Source organism: Carlito syrichta, unplaced genomic scaffold, assembly GCF_000164805.1.
Source record: "Carlito syrichta isolate Samal-C Ts95f unplaced genomic scaffold, Tarsius_syrichta-2.0.1 Scaffold306957, whole genome shotgun sequence".
NCBI lineage: Eukaryota > Metazoa > Chordata > Mammalia > Primates > Tarsiidae > Carlito > Carlito syrichta.
In genome coordinates, this window is record NW_007251053.1 from 55928 (window position 1) to 76651 (window position 20724).

At 52.8% G+C, this 20724-nt stretch overlaps 1 protein-coding gene across 2 annotated transcripts in view; it reads right to left on the reverse strand.

Moving 5' to 3' along the window:
- The window catches only part of LOC103265982 (NADH-cytochrome b5 reductase 3), a 28560-nt gene extending 10072 nt beyond the window's left edge, over window positions 1–18488 (reverse strand). The window contains exons 1-7 of one of the 2 annotated variants that reach the window (XM_021715294.1): window positions 18399–18488; window positions 10803–10934; window positions 7062–7134; window positions 6607–6713; window positions 4065–4194; window positions 3540–3623; window positions 3246–3331 (exon numbers count right to left, since the gene is read on the reverse strand). In XM_021715294.1, coding sequence (XP_021570969.1) covers window positions 3246–3331; window positions 3540–3623; window positions 4065–4194; window positions 6607–6713; window positions 7062–7134; window positions 10803–10886 — 564 coding nt within the window. In that variant the 5' untranslated portion in view covers window positions 10887–10934; window positions 18399–18488. Of the gene's footprint in view, window positions 1–3245; window positions 3332–3539; window positions 3624–4064; window positions 4195–6606; window positions 6714–7061; window positions 7135–10802; window positions 10935–15949; window positions 16194–18398 lie in introns of those variants that run through there. The other variant, XM_008063627.2, reaches the window with a different exon arrangement.
- Between the last annotated feature and the right edge of the window lie 2236 nt (window positions 18489–20724).

Consider the following 20724-nt stretch of genomic DNA (forward strand, 5'->3'; position numbering starts at 1 on the left):
GCCCAGCAGGTCGAGGCTGTGATGGCCATGAGCATGCCATTGCACTCCAGCCTGGGCGACAGAGTGAGACTCCAACTCAAAAAAAAAAGATTTACCTCACCAAGGTGGGGAAGAGGACCAAAGCTAGGAAGCATGGCAACAGCCATAGCTCAAAGAGCACAAGGCTACACCAGAGTCTAGCAAGGCAATGGCAATATAATTTTTGGTTGGTGATAAATTATACATTTTTTCCTAGTTATTTATCTCTCTACTGTATTTATAGTGTGTTTTTTTCTTCCAGAGAAGCTTTTAATTTTTTTTTTTGAGTTGGAGTCTCACTCTGTCGCCCAGGTTGGAGTGCAATGGCATGCTCATGGCCATCACAGCCTCGACCTGCTGGGCTCAGGCAGTCCTTCCTCCTCAGCCTTCCAAGTAGCTGGAACCACAGGCATGTGCCACCATGCCCGGCTAATTATTTTTTATTTATTATAAATAAAGATGAGGTCTCACCAAGTTGCCCAGGCAGGTCTCAAACCTGTGGGATCAGGCAATCCTCTCACCTCGATCTCCCAAAGTACTGGGATTATAAGCGTGAGCTACAGTACCCAGCCTGAATGTTCTATATCTGTGCTGTCTAGTATAGTAATCATTAGCTACATGTGGCTATGAAGTCCCCAAAATGTGGCTGGTGAAACTGGGAAAGTCGTAGAATAACCTGGAAAGACCTTGCAACAACCTTGCTTCAGCAACTCATTCTATAGATGAGGGGGTGAGGTCCAGGCTCATCTGAGGCCTCAGCAGGCCAGGCAGGCAGAATATATTTAATCTTAATTAATTTCAGTGTAAATGGCCACATGCTGTAGCATGTTCTGGTGCAATTCAGGTGTTGCACTGTGTTCCCCCAAAATGCAGCAAGTCCAGATTTCACGTGTGGCTCAAAAACCACGCTGCTTTCATCAATGACACTTTTGTGTATTTTAACATCTAGTGGGTTAACTACTTCCATATAATTCTTCTTCCTCAAAACTTTCTCAGTTGTGCATTAATACTTTGTCTTCCAAAGTGTTTTGCATCATTTGTTCATATTAAGGGGGAAAAAAATCCCCACTGGGAATCTGAGTGTTACTTTAGAAGGAGCTAACACCTTGAGACTATCAGGCCTCCTGGTTCAAGAACAAGACATGTCTTACTGTTCATTTAAGTCTCCCTTGTTGCCACCTCTAGGCCAAGCCCTGAGCTTTCCCCACTTCCAGATGGCAGAACCCCACCTTGCTCCCTCCCCAGTGTTCATTCCTAGTCAATTCAGGAAGAACTCACATCTCTGAAATGTGAAGTCTTCCTATCCAAGCCAAGGTGCATTTATATTTCAGTCCTCAAAGCCATCCTGTGCAGTGGTTACCAGTGCTACCCATGGAACAGATGAAGAAACAGAGGGGTGAGGCCTCAGGGGCTGCTCCAAGCCAGGCACTGAGGTCACCGAGGACGGAAGGAAGTTGGGGCAATGACACAGCTGGAGTGGGTCTTAAGAGTATGGCCTGAGACCCTTAGGAGGAATCATGAGGTCAAACAATTTTCATATAATACTAAGATGTGACTTATATCTTTCACTCTTGCTGTCTCCTGAGAATACTATGGAACTCTTCAGAGGCTGCATGACTTGCCATATCACAAAAACTGAGTGCAGAAACAGATACAGGAATCCAGCTGTTTCTATGAAGCCAGACATTACAAAGTTTGCAAAAATGTAAAACAAAATGACGTCTTCTAAAACATAATCTTTTTTTTCTTTTTCTCTGCTTTATCCATGTTGAGAATATAAAACACTATCTTTTAAAATAAAAATATGGCCGGGCTCGATGGCTCAACCTGTAATCCCAGCGCTTTGGGAGGCCGAGGTGAGCAGATTGCCTGAGCCCGCAGGTTCGAGACCCACCTGGGCAAACTGGCGAGACCTCATCTCTACAATAAATTAAAAAATTAGCCGGGCATGGTAGCGCACACCTGTAGTTCCAGCTACTCGGAAGGCTGAGGTGGAAGGATCGCTAGAGCCCAGCAGGCGAGGCTGCAGTGGCCGGGAGCGGCCACTGCACTTCAGTCTGAGTGACAGAGACTCCAACTCTAAAATAAAATAAAATAAAAATATGCCCTGGTTTGAATCCTGGTTTCAACACTCCTATGAGACATCTACAGTCAAGCCACTCTCTGAGTCTATATCCTGAGCTACAAAATGGGGTGACCTATGACCCTGGCTAACAGGCTAACAAGTACAAAGATGCCCCTATAGGTGAGAGAAGGTCTGATGGCCTCCAGACTCTGACTCAGCACCACCATCTGTTGCCCTCCCTCTCTCCACATCTGCCAGCTTGAAATTTCCTTTCTCCTGACCCTTGGGCCTAGTCAAGGCTACCCTGGTTTGCCTTGGGGCAGTTTTCTGTAGCTGGGGGCCAAGGTCAAGGACCCATGTCCAAGGACCTCAAGCCAGCCCCTCCCTCACCCTCTGGGCTTGGTTTCCTCACAGATGGGCAGTGCAGAGGTTGGGTCAGACAGACCCTGAGGATAAGCAGACATGACCCCTATGAGAGGCTTGAGGGTCTGGGCATGGTCCCCTACTGTCGGGACAGGGAGAAGAATGGTCTTATCTTGGCCTCCCACAAAAGGGATGGATTACAAAATCCACATATTCAGTCACAGAACAACCTGGAAAGGCCTTGCAACAACCTTGCTTCAGTAACTCATTCTATAGATGAGGGAGTGAGGTCCAGGCTCATCTGAGGCCTCAGCAAGTCAGGCACACAGGCAGGGGCTTGGGATGAGGGCATGAATCAAAAGCCAGAGAGACCAGCGTTCAAACCCTGCCCAATACCCTCAACCTCACAGTCCTCGCAGATGTCTGCTCGTTTGTAAAACAGGCAATGGGCCCCTCTGCCTCCCGGTGGTCCAAGCCCAGACCAGCATTCTTACTGCCCCATTGGTGAGTTCCCAGTTCTGCTCGTGGTAAACGGAGCTCTGGGGTTTGGAGGAAGCCCCTGGAGGGGGTGTTCAGGGAGCCTCCCAAGAAGCAGTCACTCAGCCAGACACTCGGGCTCTGCAAACCCCAAACCCCACCTGCTGCTGCAAAGACCCCAGTATACAGACTATTCAGGGCACATTCCGGTCATTTAGGGCGTCTCAAAAGAGCTGTGAGGACTCTTCAACAGTACCTGGCCAGGTCCCATGTCCCTCCCAGGGGTAATCAGGTTTGCACAGCATGGAAAATGCCCACTGACCTGGTTGGCAAAGAGCAGGTGGCAAACGGTGTGGTCGTCTGGGTCTTTCATGATGGCTCGGATCACCTGCAGCATCGGGGTGATGCCTGCAAGACAGCCGGGCCCCCACACACTGAATGAGCACCTGCTCACAGGCATGGCACCAGGTGCCCACACAGGAAAGGTACCAGGACAACTGGGCCTGAGCCCCTGACCTCGGACAGCTCAGTCACTCGCAGCATGTGGCTCATCCCATGCCTTGAGCCCAACATCTGCCACCTGGTGACTCAGTGAGGGGCTTGGGATACCGCGTACCTGTCCCTCCTGCGATCATGCCGACAGACTTCACTGTCTTGAAGACGGGGTTGGACTTTTTGTCTGGACGGATGGCGAACTTCCCTGGGGAGAAGGAAGAAGGTGTGAGACCCAGTTCTCAGCTGTGCCATACTTGGGGGTCAGACAAACTGGGGAACCTGGCCCTGCTTTGCAGCTCTGAGGTGAGGGCAGCCGCCGTGCAAGCCCAGCCACTAGGGTGAGTGAGGAGGTGGGAAGGTGGGGATCCTGGTCCCAAGTCAAATGCCAGCAAGGACACAGGTGACGTGGGGAGCAGTTGGGGGCTGGTGGGCAGAGGCGGTCTAATCTGACCCGTCTGCTTATTTACAGTCACCGAATCAGTCCAACAAAAGCACCCAGCAAGCTGGATGTGGTCCCCAGAAGCCAACTTATTCTTCTACAGCCAGGGAGACTGAGATCAGAGAGGAAACTGCTGGCCCAATGGGTCACCCATCCAGATAGAGCTCCCCAAGCTCTAGGTAACCAGGGAGTGTCGACTCAAGTCACCTTTGCCCTGGTAGACCAGCAGCCCATTGGGGCCCCGGAACTCAATGGTGTCTCCAATCTGCATGCTTTCCAGGTACTGAGACATCTTCCCTCCAGCGGGAAACTTGGGATGGGTGTCCTTGAAGTAAACCTGCAAGACATGCATGCAGCTCTCAGTCCCCAGTCCCAGGTCTCTGGGGTGAGCTCTTGCCCACAGTAGGAAGCAAGTGCCTCTTCTGGGTTCCTCTGAACCAGAAGTGTGGCCTCCTCCCGTGGAGCCCCATCTACCCACCCATCAAAACTCACCCATCCCCACCCCGTCCTCCCAAGAGTCTGCCTCCATTTGACCATGGAAAGCAAAGCATCAGCCTGGTACACAAGGCGAACCAACTTGAGGGCACAATGAGCCCACATTTCACCAGAACTGTCTCTGGGCCCCTCCCTTGGGAAATACACATGTCAGCACAGTGAAGTGAAGTCTGGGGAGTCAGCTCAGCTACGATCTGCTGGTGGATGCCTGGTCTTTCTATTTCGTGCATCATAACAACTCACTTATGGCTGGGCGTGGTAGCTCACACCTATAATCCCAGCACTTTGGGAGGCCGAGGTGAGAGTACTGCCTGAGCCCACGGGTTAAAGACCAGCCTGGGCAACTTGGTGAGACCTCATCTCTACAATAAATAAAAAAAGTTAGCTGGGCGAGGTGGCATGTGTCTGTAGTTCCAGTTACTGGGAAGGCTGAGGCAGAAGGATTGCTTGAGCCCAGCAGGTTAAGGCTGTGGTGGCTGTGAGCGTGCCACTGCACTCCAGCTTGGATGACAGAATAAGACTCTGACTCAGAAAAAAAAAAAAAAACCCCAACTCACTTTTGGAACTACTTCCTTCCCTGCACCCTCGGGATGACTGCCTTAGAAAAGGGAAGTGCTACAATCTAACCCATGTCCAATGAGACGAGAGAAGAGAAAGAGCAGCTCACCGTGCCCAGGGCTGGGAAGGCTTCAGGGGGCACCTACACCGGGCCTTGAAGGTAGGCAGATGTCCGATGGGCAGAGAAGTGGGAAAGGTAGCCGGAGGAGGCACAGTGTGTGCAAAGGCCCTGGGAGGGGGACCCACCTGTTGTGGCTACAGCGTGGGGGATTCTAAGGGGCGGGGGTGGTGGTGGAGGACCAGGAAGAGGCAGACAGACTGCTTTCCCGGGCCCAGGTACTAGGCCAGGACTCTGACCTTTATCCGGGGCTGAGTGGAGACAGCGAGATCTCCAAGCCAGGAGGGCCTGGTCACCTGCGAGCATCTTGTCCCAACCTTGAATCCCCCTAATAGCTTCTCCACATCTGCTCGAGTGATTTCAATATGGACAGATGCTTGAGCCCCCACAACCTTCCTTTGCTTCTGGACAAAACCCCAAACCTTACTGGGACCTCCAAAGCCCTGCCCAGGACCTGCAAGATTCAGGGCCTCAGCTGTGGCCTTTTGAGGGGGTTCTGGGAATTCCTGGGGGCGCAGGGCCGGGGAGGCCATGGGGGTTTGGGTCTTGACTGGGGAGGGTCTCTGACACCCCACACCCACCGGCTCAAGCAGGTTCTCACCTATTGGTCGTGTTCCCAGAGAACCTGGATGGCTGTAGGAGCTTGTGTTTCTAATGTTCATAAAACTGTGCCATGCTCTGGTTGTCACTCTGTGTCCCGCTCTCACATCAACATGATGCTTTTTAAGCTCCCTGCCAGAAGCTCCACATCTCCAGTCTGCATGCAGCCACTTCCAGCCTGACGGACCCCAGAAAGCCCTTCACCCTGGCTCCCAAGACAACACCTGACTGGCCCCGCCCACACCTTCCTAGCAGACTTGTGGGTCACAGAGGCCCTGCCGCAGAACACGGTGGAGTGGCCACCCTGCTCCACTTGCTTGGCACCAGCTCCCCAGGATAGTTCACCGTCAGGGCAGGGAATGGACTCTGCTGTCACCCCCAGGAGCATGAGCAACTGCACAAGCCAGTCAGCATTCCTGGCTTCTCTTGTGCAGATGCCTGTTCTTGTTTGAAGACACTCAGCCTGAACCCCAGCCCCTGGCCTCTGCCAACACCCTCTCATTTAGCTTTTTTTTTTTTTTGAGTCGGGGTCTTACTCTGTCCCTCAGGCTTGAGTGTAGGAGTATGATCATGGCTCACTGCAGTCTCAACCTCCTGGGCTCAGGCAATTCTTCCCCCTCAGCCTCCTGAGTAGCTGGGACTACAGGCACGTGCCACCATGCCTGGCTCATTTTTTAATTTTTTTGTACAGATGAAGTCTCACTATTTTGCCGAGGCTGGTCTCAAACTCCTGGCCTCAAGCAATCCTCTTGCCTCAGCCTCCCAAAGTGCTGGGATTATAAGAGTGAGCCACTGCGCTTGGCCTCATTTGGCTTTTGCTAATAAACTATGATTTGCTATTTACTCAGAAACCAGGCACAAGGAAGCAATGAGCCTGTAGAGACCTGGTTGTGGGGGGGGGGTCCCCCTTGGAGACCTGGCCTGTTGCCATGGCCTCACCCACCCCACCCTTTCGTAGTCATGGTCAGGAGACTTCACCTTGATGACCAGGTCCACAAAGCCCTTGTCATCATCGCTGGAGACGGGTGTGTAGGGCCGAATAACCAGGTTTCCATCAATCCGAGCCGAGAGGTAGATATGCTGGCCTGCAGGACAGAACAGGGTCATTCTGGGGCAGGCAGCATCCCTGCAGGCAGCCCCTGGGTCTTGTCCATCTACTCCTCGCATCCCCCCAGCACTCAAAGCTTGGCCTGGTCTTAGCCTCCTGCTACCTCCCTCCTGCCCCCAGGGATTCCCATCATGGCCCAGCTTCCTGCCAACACATCTTCACTCCTGCCACTACTAGGGACCCTGGGGTCCTTTCCACTCTCATCTGACAGACTCACCCTGCCACTTCCCCACTCTCCCTAGTGGAAATGCAAAGCTTCCATTCTCTGACCTGTGGCCCAGTTGCCTGCTAGGCTCAATGTGGGCTGGGCTGGGTCATAACTCACCAACAGGGAGGCCCAGGATGTGCTGGGGTGATGGTAAGGCAAAGCGGAAGCGCCGAGTGTCATGACTGATGATCTGAAAAGAGGCCTGAAGTTGATGGATGGCTCCCAGGGGAGAGGGACCACCCATCCCTAGGGTCCCACCCCTCCCCAGTGTACCCACAAAAAGTGACGCTGATGCCCCATGCAGATATACACACCTGCCCACTGTGGCCAGGCACACACTGGCATGCCTCTGCTCCTGCTAACCCAGAGAGGGGCATTGACCAGCCTAGGACCACATAGCAAGACAGAACAGGCAACGAACCCAGGATCCCAAAGGAAGGATGACAGGTGGTCCAAAAGATTCCAGGAGGGGGAGGGTGGAATCCACCTTGACCATCAGCTCAAACAGTGGCCCAGGGTAGCAAGAAGAACTCAGGGACTGGACTAGCAAACTGGGGCAGAGCTATGACAAGGCTGCACATGCCCAGGCCTACACCCCGAGAGAGGGGCTCAATAAGCCACTATACTTAAGAGCCCCTGGGAAGTGGGGCAGCCATGATGGAGGCTGGTCTGCACAGGGTGGGAAGTGGCAGCCTTCCTTACCCTAGAGGTCCAAAGCCAGGTCTCCACCATGTACAGGTGGGCACCCAGGGCATGGTCAGTGGCTAGGATGGTGGCAGATGAGCTGGGCTGGGGGGTAGCTAAAAGCAAGGATGGGTCTCAGAAGGAGTGAAGACTAAAGCCCTCAAGTTCTCATTAAGTGGGTCTTAACCTGAGGCCAGGGAGAGTAACAGAGTGAGTTCCAGTCAGAGCTAGAAGCTACCCAGTGCCCCGCCACCCAGGGCTCCCTATGAGGTCTCCCTGCACCTGAGGAGGGGTGGGTGTGGAGGAGCCATGCAGAGGGTGGGCAGCTGCTGAGCACATGTCACAACCACATGCAGCCAAGGCCACAGATGAATGGAGTGCCATCACTTGAGGGGACGGTAGACTTCTCCAAAAAGACAGAGCGCCACAGAAGCCTATCTCAACTCAGTATCAGAAAGAACTCCCTGACCCTCAGGACTATCTGAGCTCAGAGCAGCACCTGGAGAAGACCCTGTCACTGCAGCATATAGGCAGGGGCACATCTCAGGAACGACAGTACAGACACTGCTCAGGACTTGGCATGTGAGCAGCCAGCCAACCTCTGCCACAGCAGCCTGCAACTCAAAGCTGCCTCCCGCAGAAGCCTTTGCACTTGGGGCAAACAAAGCTCCAAGGCCTCTTGGGAATGGATTCCAGGACCACTAACTGGTTCTAAAGGTCAAGGTCAAACACCCACATGCCAAATAAGTTTTGGTGGAAGAACAGAAATGAGGGAAAGATACTAATACTGATTGTGCTGGATAGCCCCCTAGCAGGGCGCCTGAAAGCAGGTCCCCTGCCAGCCCCACAAAGCACATCACCAGGCTACAATGGAGATAGGGAGGACATGACTATAGGATGTCTACACACTCACTCACAGGGGATTGGAGCACCCTCACATAACATTCCTATAATGAAATGCTAGACAGTCAATAGAAAAATAAAGTAACTTTGGGTTAAACATGAATAAGTATTTACACTATATGACTGCATTGAAAAAAATCCAGTTACCAAAAAAAATAAACTAGGTATGCACACACCTATACCTCCAAGCATTATTGCAAGTGAATGTGATGCCCAGGAAAGGGTCTGGCAGGTGTACACTGACCTGTGACCAGGGCACTCTACACAGAGCCCTGGGATGCAGCAATGGGGTGGGGGATGAAGAGAATGTTTACACTTGACAAATAAAATGTTTAGAGTGAGCACATATAAATCATACATGACATCTGGAATTAAAAACCAACAATAAGCTGGGCTTGGTGGCTCAGCCTGTAATCCCACGCCTTTGGGAGGCTGAGGTGAGTGGATTGCCTGAGCCCGCGGGTTCGAGACCTGTCTGGGCAACTTGGCAAGACCTCATCTCTACAATAAATCAAAAAATTAGCCGGGTGTGGTAGCGCACGCCTGTAGTTCCAGCTACTTGGAAGGCTGAGGCAGAAGGATCGCCGGAGCCCAGCAGGCCGAGACTGCGGTGGCTGGGAGCGGCCACTGCACTCCAGTTTGGGTGACAGAGTGAGACTCCAACTCAAAAAAAACAAAAACAAAAGACAAAAAGCCAACAATAACAGAACCAGGTGTGGTGGCACATGTCTGTAGTCCCAACTACTGGAGAGGCTGAAGTAGGATTGCTTGAGCCCATGAATTTAAGGCTGTGGTGAGCTAGGATTGTACCGCTGCACTCCAGCCTGAGTGACAGAATTAAGACTCAGTATTACTGTTTTGCTTAAAAAAAAAGCAACAAAAAAAAAGAATGTTAAAAAGCAGGTTTCACTCCATATCAACAGGGTGCCTGAATGAAACGCAATTGCATACCTAACCCTTAACTGTACCCCACAACTTCATAATAAAAAAAAAAGAAAAAAAAAAAAAGCAAGTTTCGCCGGGCTCAGTGACTCAGCCTGTAATCCTGCGCTTTGGGAGGCCGAGATGAGTGGATTGCCTGAGCCAGTGGGTTCAAGACCCCCCTGGGCAACTTGGCAAGACCTCATCTCTACAATAAATCAAAAAATTAGCTGGGTATAGTAGCACGAGCCTGTAGTTCCAGCTACTTGGAAGGCTGAGGCAGAAGGATCGCCAGAGCCCAGTAGGTCAAGGCTGTGGTGGCTGGGAGCAGCCACTGCACTCCAGTCTGGGTGACAGAGTGAGATTCCAACTCAAAAAAAACAAAAAAAAAACCCAAGAAAACAGATTTCAAAACATTACAATGTCATTCTTATAAGAAAAAAAATGTATGCATGTGCCCACATCTGCATAAAGCATATTGTGAGGTTAAATGCAGTCCCATCTGATAGGTGGTGATTAACTTTCTATTTTGTATTTTTTCTCTGTGGGATTCTGGGACAATTACACACACCCACCCCATCAGTCACAGGAAGCTGTGAGCTCCACACCAAGTACTCAAGATCCACGTGGAGCTTGGGTCAGATACACTGTGCACAAGCCTGGGGTGGGGAGGAGGGCCCAGGTCTCAGGTGGTTTTCTCTGCTCTGTGACTCAGTTTTCCCTGCCACGCCCCTCCTGTGGCAGCTGGAGGTGGCCAGAAATAGAGCAGGGGAGGGGCTATGAAGATGGTGAGTAACCAAGGGCAGCCGCAAAAATAGGCATCAAGGTAAAGGAGGGAGGGGCTTTTAAACCATAACCAGAGGTGTGAAAACGAAAAGAGTCCAATGGGCAGAGGCGACAGCCTCCCAGTGGGGCAGCTGGGACCCAACAGCAGAGATCACCCAGGGAAGTACACAGAGTTGGGAGATGTCCAGGCCCAACAGGCACCAGGCTGTCATGACCCTGGGTCGGGGGAGGTCCTTATCTTCAAAGAACTGGGTACTCAGCCCCCTCAGTCTCTGCTTCCAAATGGGGACCTGGAACCAAAAGTCCTGAAGAGTCGCTCCTACATCTGACCTTCCATGTGACACGAATGTGATTCAGAGAACAAGCGGTGTGGTCAGGGAGACCTACATGTAAATCTCTCTGCCACTTCCTAGTGGTCTCAACAAGGGACATTCCCTCACTTTCTCCATCTGCAGAATGGGCAGATAACAGAGTGTATGTCAGAAGGCAAGCATGTCCTGAGCATGAGAAGGTGCCCAAGACATGCTGTGACGCCAGTGAGGAAGAGACAGGGCCGGCTCTCACCTCCTTGTCGACGAGCCGCAGCGGGTACTTGATGTCGGGACTCTCGAGGGTGATGGCCGGCGAGGAGCGCTGGAACAGCTTCATAAGCAGGCTGTAGAGGAACCAGACTGGGGAGAGCACCACATGGCCCAACTGAAACGACAGGGCAGACTCAGGTCAGCACAGACAGCTCGTTCCCACACCCAGGCTGCTGTTCATGCTGCCCTCTGCCAGAATGCCCCCTCCCTGCCTCTCACCCAGAGAACCTACCTCCATCCAGTAGAAGCTACGAAAACCAGACTCCTGACACCTGTCCCTGCATTACTAAGTCTTCTATGCTCGTACCATGAGAAGAAGCACTACTTATGAGGAACAAAAAAATGCTACTCATCTGAGCATGTACCCCTGTTCACTTTGGCTGTCAGGAAGCTCAGTGTATAAAATTAATCTTGAGCACTGTGTACCTGTGCTCTCTCTCCTTCAACTTCCCTGGTCCTATTAAGTGATGTGAAGTTCTAGCTCTATCTAGACAAATAAGTAATAACCCCAACTCGGAATGTACCTGTCTGAGAAGGCTATGCTGACCAAATAGCTCTGTGACATCTTTAAACCCAGTCCCTTGAGGCTGCTGGGGTTGCCGCTCTCTCCTCCTTGCTCTCCCACAGAGCCCCCTGGAACAAGTTTCCTCAAGTAAACCAAGTCACCTCCCATAAGTGATGTCCATGAGTCTCCCTGAGCCCTGGGGTTCTGCCTTCAGGTGGGAGGCAAAGCTGAGGCACCGAGCTGGGCGCTGGGAAGCTCTGATACTCACTGGCTGTGTTTCTCCATTGTTTTTCCAGGCCAGTCCCTTCCCTTTTAATCTGAGCTCTGTGACTGCTTGTCCAATAGAATATGGCAGAAGTGATGTTTAGCCACTTTTTTGTTTTATTTTATTTTATTTACTTATTTTTATTTTTTGAGTTGGAGTCTCACTCTGTCACCCAGGCCAGAGTTCAGTGGCATGCTCACAGCCACTGCAGCCTCAACCTGCTGGACTCAGGTGATCCTTCCACCTCAGTCTTCCAAGTAGCTGGAACCATGGGCATACACCACCACACCTGGCTAATTTTTTGATTTACTGTAGAGATGAAGTCTTGCCAAGCTGCCCAGGCTAGTCTCGAACCCCTGGACTCAGGCAATCCTTGCCTCCACCTCCCAAAGTGCTGAGATTACAGGCATGAGCCTCAGCACCCAGCCAGTGCTGCAGTTTAAACCAGGTCCACTGACCTCCCAAACTGTGCTTGCAGGCCCATGCCGCCCCTCCAATGCAGTCCAAGAGGCTTTTCCCTGCCAGCTCCGTGCCCCCACATCTCAGCCACACAAAGACCCCGAAAGGTAGTGGGAAAGCCCAAACCCCATAGCCAGACAGCTCAGTGCCAGGTTTCCTGGAGAGGATACCCTCCCCAAGGAAGACAACCCACCTCCCACGCTTTCTGTTTTTGTCCCTGGGCAAAAATCACTTAGCCTCTCTGAGCTCAGCTTCTCCATCTGTGAAATGGGGATCATAAACCATATTCCCTGGGGTTGTGAGGGCTAGAAATAAAGCATGGAAAGAGCTTAATCCCAGGCCAGGTCACCAGCAGGCCCTCAACCAACCCATGGAGCAACTACTGCGCAGCTACCCGTGGCCATCCAGAAGTTGGGTCCCGGACAGCCCCACTTACCTGGACCACAGGTAAGACTCGAAGAAAACAAGAACGGCCTCAAGACACCTAAGCAGGGATCGGCACAATGGAGAAACAAGACCTCCTGTGCCTCCTAATGCCATCAAGGATTGAACCTCTGTGGTCTTTCTTCAAAAACAAATAACCTACTCAGGTGCAGTGGCTCATGCCTGTAATCCCAGCACTTTGGGAGACTGAGGCAGAAGGATTGCTTGAGGCCGGGAGGTTGAGACCAGTTTGGTCAACAGTTTGGTCAACATAGGGAGAACTTGTCTTTTCAAAAAACATAATAAAATAGGCCAGGCATAGTGGATCACACCTGTAATCCTAGTACTCTGACTTTGGAAGGTTGAAGCAGGCAAATTGCTTGAGTCCAGGAGTTTGAGACCAGTCTGGGCAACATAGCAAAACCTCATCTCTACCAAAAAAAAAAAGCCAGGCTCGGTGGCTCAGCCTGTAATCCCGTGCTTTTGGGAGGCTGAAGTGAGTGGATTGCCTGAGCCCGTGGGTCCGAGACCCGCCTGGGCAAATTGGCGAGACCTCATCTCTACAATAAATCAAAAATTAGCCGGGTGTGGTAGCGCGCACCTGTAGTTCAGCTACTTGGAAGGCTGAGGTGGAAGGATCGCCGGAGCCCAGCGGGTCGAGGCTGCCGGCCACTGCACTCCAGTCTGGGCAACAAAGTGAGACTCCAACTCACCAAAAAAAAAAAAAGAAAAAAAATTAGCCAGGCTCATGACTGTAGTCTCAGCTATTTGGGAAGCTGACATTGAAGGATCATCTGAGCCCAGGAAGTCAAGGCTGTGGTGAGCTGTGATCATCATGATCATTCATGTTCTGCACTCCAGCCTGGGTGACAGAGTGACACTCTGACTCAAAAATAATAACAACAACAACAATAATAATAAAATAAACACATAATCTGACTCTAACCATGAGGGAACAGAGGGACATCCTCCAGAAAAGTTGGCCATGACTCTTCAAAACTGCCAATGAAGCTGGGCTCGGTGGCCCAGTCTGTAATCCCAGCACTTTGGGAGGCTGAGGTGAGTGGACTGCCTGAGCCTGTGGGTTCGAGACCCGCCTGGGCAACTTGGCAAGACCTCATCTCTATAATAAATCAAAAAATTAGCCGGGCGTGGTAGCGCGCGCCTGTAGTTCCAGCTACTTGGAAGGCTGAGGCGGAAGGATCGCTGGAGCCCAGCAGGCCGAGGCTGCGGTGGCTGGGAGCAGCCACTGCACTCCAGTCTGAGCGACAGAGTGAGACTCCAACTCAAAAAAAAAAAAAAAACTGCCAACGCTGTGAAAAACAAAGCAAGGCCAAGGAACTGGGCCAGATAACGGAGGCTCCAAAGTGCTGAGTGACAGCCCCAAGAGATACGTCCATTCAGAACCTGGACTGTGACCTTATTTGGAAAAGGGTCTTTGCAGATATAATTAAATGAAGGATCCTGAAATGAGATCATTTTGAATTATCTGGGTGGACACTAAATCTCATGACAAGTGTCCTTATAAGAAAGAAAAGAGGCCGGACGTGGTGGCTCACGCCTATAATCCTAGCACTTTGGAAGGATTGCCTGAGTCCACGGGTTCGAGACAAGCCTGGGCAACTTGGTGAGACCTCATCTCTACAATAAATAAAAAAATTAGCCGGGCATGGTGGTGTGTAACTGTAGTTCCAGTTACTTGGAAGGCTGAAGCACAAGGATCACCGTTGCCCAGCAGGTTGAGGCTGCGATGGCCATGAGCGTGCCACTGCCCTCCAGCCTGGGCAACAGAGTGAGACTCCAACTAAAACAAAAAAAAAAAACAAACAAAACAAAAAAAAATAGTGCCGGACACAGTAACTCAAGCCTGTAATCCCAGCACTTTGGGAGGCCAAGGTGAGAGGACTGCTTGAGTCCAGGTGTTTGAGACCAGCTTGGGTGACAGAGTGAGACTCTGACTCAAAAAAAAAAAAAAAAGAGAAAGAGGAGAAGACACAGGAGATGGTCACATGAAGACAGGCAGAGACTGGAGTGATACAGCCACAAGTCAAGGACGTCAAGAGGTGCCGACAGCCACCAGACACAGGAGGAGGGAGGAAGGGCCCTCCCAATCTCGGAGGGAGTACAGCTCTGCCAACACCTCACTCTCAGGTTTCTCACCTCCAGAACGGTGAGTACATCTCTGTTGTTTTCTGCTGCCCGGTGTGTGACAATGTGTTATGGAAGTCCTAGGAAACTAACAGAGAGGCTAAAGAGACAGAACCACCGAATGTGACATATGGTTTTAGTTTAGATCCTGGGCCAAGAAAAACAGTTATAAAGGATAATACTGCCCCTTCCCTTTCTGGAAGTTCTGCTAGGGCTTTCTCCAACACCTTGGGGAGGGTGCTCCATCGAGCCTCATGTTCAGTCTATAGGGGAGTGAGTGCCACTGCCCGGCCCACCTACTAGGGAGCTGTGACAGGGGCCCAGGTCACAGAGGGGTCTATGACCTGGGAGGTGCAGGCTCACACGAGAGCTTTTCCTGCCCTTCCTGGAGCCATCACCAACTGGAACTAGAAAGGCAGGGGTGCTAAGATCTCACCCCAGGCCTGGTCCTGGCCACAACCGGCCCAGCCACTTCAAGCTGCCCAGCTACAGTTACAAGTCCTTTGTTGGGCTCCAAACAAAATGCCTCCCCCAGCCTAGGCCTCCATGCTGGCTGCAGCCAAGGGCTCTCTCCACAACACCAGTATGCGATGATGGGTATAAAAGGAAGGGCTGCAGGTGCCTGGCCCACGCCCGTCCATGCCCAGGGCCACCCAGCCACCACCCACTTAGCCAACAACTGCCATTTCCCAGGCACCATGCAGGCATTTCACTCATCCTCGGACTCCATTTAAAGCCCTGGGAGGCAGCTGTGGATGCTGGGGTCAGAGAAACTAGGTCTGAGTCCCAGCTCAGGATCCCAGGAAAGTCTCTTTGCCTCCCAGGTCCCACCTTGGGCTGGGGAGGGTGGAAAAAGGCACACAATGGCCAATGCCCCTGAGCTGGCACTGCTCCATATGGGCTGTGGGTTCCCAGAATAGTCCCCACCTCAACTCTAGGCCATAGGTGTGGTGATATTCACTACGTTACTGAAGCCCAGAGAAGGCAACCTGCTGTAATCTACACTAAAGTCAGTCACTCATGACAACACAGGCTACTGCTTTCACTGTCCTTAGAGATTAAGTTACTCACCAAGGTGACACAACTCCAGGCCTGTCCAGCCCAAAGCCCTGTTTGTCCTGCATCACCACCCAGGACAGGCGCCCTCTCCATGCCTGTCAGAGCCTAAGCCCAACTAATATCCTGCATCCTGCATGAAGGCCTGATCATCTGCCTCCAGCCCTGGTAGCCCAAACCAACAGGTGGCTCCATCCCCTCCTCAAATACTCACCATGGCTCCCTACTGCCTCAAGTGAAGGCACCCACTCCATGGCCCCAACTCTGGACTCACCTCCTGGCTCTCTGCTCCCTCAATGCCAAGCCCATCTTGCTTCAGATGTTTGCATACACTCTCCTTTCGGCCCCAAATGCCCTTTCTCAGCACTTGTCCAACCAGCAAACTCCTATTTACCCTTCAGAGCCCAGCTCCAATGTTAGATCTTCCCTCACGGGCCTGTCCCTAGTTAACCAGGTCCTTCAAGGACTCTTCACAGTCCCTGGTCCCCTCTATAATCTCCCTGGGGGTGAGGACTATTCTGTAATTCCTTTGCTACAACCTTTCCCATGTCAATCAAAGAAACCACATTCATGGAATATTGTTTAGGGAAAAAGTTGGGTGAAGTCACATTTGCAGGAAATCACTATTGTTGGGAGCCCTGGAGATGAACTTACATGACCTTAAGAGTCAAACAGAGTCATGTTTGGTGCTCCCTGGAGTTGTTTTCCCCCTGGCACAGCTGTTTAAGTGCACAGCCAAGTTGGAGACCCCTGAACCTGCAGCGGCTGCACAGTCTGCAAAACCCCTTCCCCTGTATTTCCTGACTCCCACAGCGGTGGGAGGTAGAATAACCTTGTTCCCCATTTGACAAACAAGGGGACAGAAGAGACCCAGAAAAGCCCAGAGTGGAGGCTGGATTTGGACTTCTGAGTTTCTGTTGCTCATTCCACATCCCTGACTTGCCCTAAGCCCACAAATGCCAGCCTGCAGGAAGTGCTAGGCCAAGAAAAAGATACTTATATGCCACCAGCAGCTCCAAAGGTGAGTTCCCATAGGCTGGCCTCGGCCCTTTCCAAAAGCTTCTGCCTACCCAGGCGCTGCTCCCGACATTATTCACAGGTAACCTCGGAGCAGAAACCCCAGCATCTGTGGGTATCCCATCCCTGCTGTATCCCCAGCACGCAGTGCAACAAGCACTCAATGAATACTTGTGAGGTGAATTGGTGAAGGGACAAGCTCTCAGCCTCCTAGTTGCTGTTTTTGCCTGGAAGTTTTCAGAACCAGGGCAAGAGTCCAGACTCCTCCCGGGTGAGGGTGGGGCACAGCCCATCCTGTTTGTCTGAAAAACCCACTGCCCTCCCAGAGCACAGGACTTGGAGGTGGGCCTGGGGCCCAGGGTGGACATACCCACCTCCCAGAGGTGAGGCAAGATTCAAACACGGCTCAGAGGGACAGGCTCACTGTGGACAGTGGATCATTGTCAGTGGTCTTCCTTCCAGGGTCTGCTCCCAACAGGAGGCTTCACAGGGAAAGCAAAGCCTCTTTGCTTCTATTATCTCCGTTAATCTTCAAGCAGTGAGGGAGAGAGGAGCCATCACTCACCCATTTCACACAAGGAAACCAAGGCTCAGGTGATAGACCTGAGCCCAGGGATACCTTCTGACCACTGAAAGAGAAGTGTGGACTTTTTTTTTTTTTTTTTTTCGGAGTCTCACTCTGTCACCCAGGCTGGAGTGCAGGGGCACAATCACGGTCAAGTAGCTGGGCTCAGGCGAGCCTTCCGCCTCAGCTTCCAAGTAGCTGGAACTACAGGAATGTGGTATCACACCCAGTTAATTTTTTGATTTATTGTAGAAATGAGGTCTTGCCAAGTTGCCCAGGCGGGTCTCGAACCCGCGGGCTCAGGCAATCCACTCACCTCAGCCTCCCAAAGGCACAGGATTACAGACTGAGCCACCGAGCCCGGCTGGAAAAAAAAAATTCTTATCTAGGAGGTAGCTGTAGGCAGACCATAACTGTCTGTCAGTTGTTCAATCCACAAACCCCTGCCCATGTCTGATGCGGGGACACAGGCCAAGTCCCACCCCTGAGGAGCTCAAGTCAATGGAGAAGACAGACAAGGGCAGAGGAGAGGGTGCGCCCTGGCCAGGAGCAGTGGAGGAGCAAAGGGTTCACCTCCAGTCAGAGACCCTGCCAGACTCACGAAGGGTGGGTGCTCCATGTTTCCACCAACACAGCTAGAACAGGCTCTGCCCCTGTCCTAGTTCTGACACCACCCCCGCCCCACCAGCAGTGGGTCCAGTAAACAGGAGGCAGATGAGTGAGGCCATGTCTCACCCCAGCACCTCCTCAGCTGTACTCCACACACAACTTGCCCCAGCCACCTGGGGGGCCTAGTAGCAGCTCCCTCCCAGGCCCTGACCTGATGCCCCACCAGGGAGCCTACTACCCACCTGTCTTGCCTCTGATAATATGGAAAAGAGGGACATGGTGTCTCTCCAGGGAGCCCCCAGCTCACCACCACAGCAAGGGTCTACACAGCTCTGCTCCCCTTCCACAGGATGCCCTGCCCAGCTGCTCACCCCCTGAAATTCCCCACTGGGACCCTGGCATCCACTGTGCCAGGCCAGGCCTGCAATGGGCAGAGAGACCTGCCAGGACCCATGACCAGACAGGACTGGTCCTCCCAAGTGCCAGCTCCCTGCCCTGGGGCTTGGACAAACCAGCTGACCAACTTGCTTACCTGCCCACTGCCTATCCACCAGCCGGTGGTCCCATCCAGGATCTGAGTGTCCCCCTCCCTTCTGGTCCCGTTATAAGTGGGAGGAAGTGGGAGGGAACAGAGGAAGTCCTCCAGTGGAAGGGGGGCAGACTCCTGGCTCAGCTGGGAGCTGTGGGGGAAGGTAGCCTAGGAGGAGGGTCCACAGAGATGCAGGGCAGTGGGAAAGTCCTGCAGACTCTACCTGTGGGGTGAGCCTGTCAGGGCTGCTGAACACTCATGGCCAGGTTGGGAGACAGGAGCCACAGTCCCAAGCCCCTGACGTCCTCCTCAGGTTGCTGGCAGACTCAAGGGCCAAGCCCTGGGTTGGGCCCCCCAACGTGTGGGAGAAGGCCTCCTCTGGGGCCTGCATATTCCAGATAAGATGCCTGGTGCACCAGCCCTCAGCAGGCCTCTGGCAGACCTCAGGAGTCTCTGCCAGGAGGTCTAGCACAGTGTGCTGGGGGCATTCTGGATCAAGTGGGGATCCCAGCAATCCCCATCCACCCTGGAGAGATGAGGCTGAGAGATGGGTGAAGGTTTCCCAACTCCCAGACAGGGCTCGCTCTGCCACTCAAAGGGGCCTGCTTGTTCTGGCAGCCAGGTGCTGGGGATATGCAACAGATCCAACCAAAGTCAGCTGGAAGGTAAGAAGAACTGCAGGGATGAGCAGGTAAGGGCTGGGGTGGTGGCCAGGGAGGCCTCAGAGCCACAGGACCTATCAACAATGGAGGAGGACACTTCCTGGGGAAAATGGGCAAGATGTTACATGGAGGCTGGGGTGATGCCCACAGGTTCGCCCTGGCAAGGCTGCCTGGGGTCTTAATGTACCCGAGTGCTGAGCTGGGCCGCACTTTCATGAGAAAGCACCGAGGCCAAGAAGTCTTTTGACTGGTTCCCCAAGGAGGAGCCTCTAGCACCAGCGGGAGGAGGCAGGCGCCTAGGGTGGAGGTGGAGGGGTACTGGGCTGAATCCTCCAGTGCCAGGCTTCCTGTGCCAGCTTTCCCCGCCCAGTGAGCCTGGGCCAGAGTGTGTGTGTGGTGGGGGGCTCTGTAGCTACAACCTCTATGTGTCCACACCTGACTCTCGGATAGGGAACAAGCCCGCCCCCACTTACACCCCTCCAAATGCGGGAGACTAGCCAGTTGGGGTTCTTTTTGTTTGTTTGTTTGTTTGTTTGTTTGTTTTGAGCTGGGGTCTCACTCTGTCCCAGGCTGGAGTGCAGTGAGTGGCACATCCAGCTCACCACAACCTTCTAGACTCAGGCAATCCTCCAGTGGCAGCCTCAGGCGTATGCTACCATACCCAACTAATGTATTATTGTTATTATTGTTTTTGAATTGGAGTCTCACTCTGTCGCCCAGGCTGGAGTGCAGTGGCAGGCTAACGGCTACTGCAGCCTTAATCTGCTTGGCTCAGGTGATCCTTCTGCCTCAGCCTTCTAAGTAGCTGGAACTACAGGCATGTGCCACCACACCTGGCTGATTTTTTTGGTAAAGAGGTCTCACTATGTTGCCCAGGATGGTCTCGAGCTCTGGGACTCAAGGGATTCTCTTACCTCGGCTCCCCAAAGTGCTAAGATTACAGATGTGAACCCCTATAGCCAGCTTGTTATGTTTTTTTGTACACTATCTGGAGATAACTTTCTGAGAAATCGGAGAGAGGAGGTAGCCTGGGGGGGAGGGAGGCCCAAGGGCCAGCCCAGAAGTGACAGCATGAGGATGGACTTTGGAGGCCCAGAGGAACAGGCTCCCTCAGATGGGCTGTGGGAGGGAAGGTGGCCAAACTTAGGTCGTACTGGGCTAACGGGGCTAACGGCACCATCCCACAAGTGTGTGAGGGCCACAGCACAGCTCACTGGGTTAGTGGGAGAACCCAGCATAGCTGGGAGCCTGCCAGCGAGGCACTGACGTCCCAGTGTCATGGTGTCATTGGGTTCCTCTCACTGTTGCTAAAACATGTGTAAACACAAGAACGCACACGTTCATGCACATCCCCCACTCACGTACTTCCTTCCACACACTCTCACACCCTTGCACGTTAAATGTGCACCCTTCACACCCACAGTCACACCAGATACACACTCACATTTCACCCTCTCAAGTCCCACGCCCGCGTACGCACACACACACTCTCACGAGCCACTGACACACGGCCACACGTGCTCACGGCCACCGCTTCCAAACCCGGCAGCCCCGGGGCCCCAGCGGAGAGGAAAGGGCTGCGGGCTGCGGCGGCGGGGCCCTGGCCTCCGATGCCGGCCTCTCGCACGTCCCTGGGCAGGAGCGCTGGGTCCCCGCCGCAGATGGCC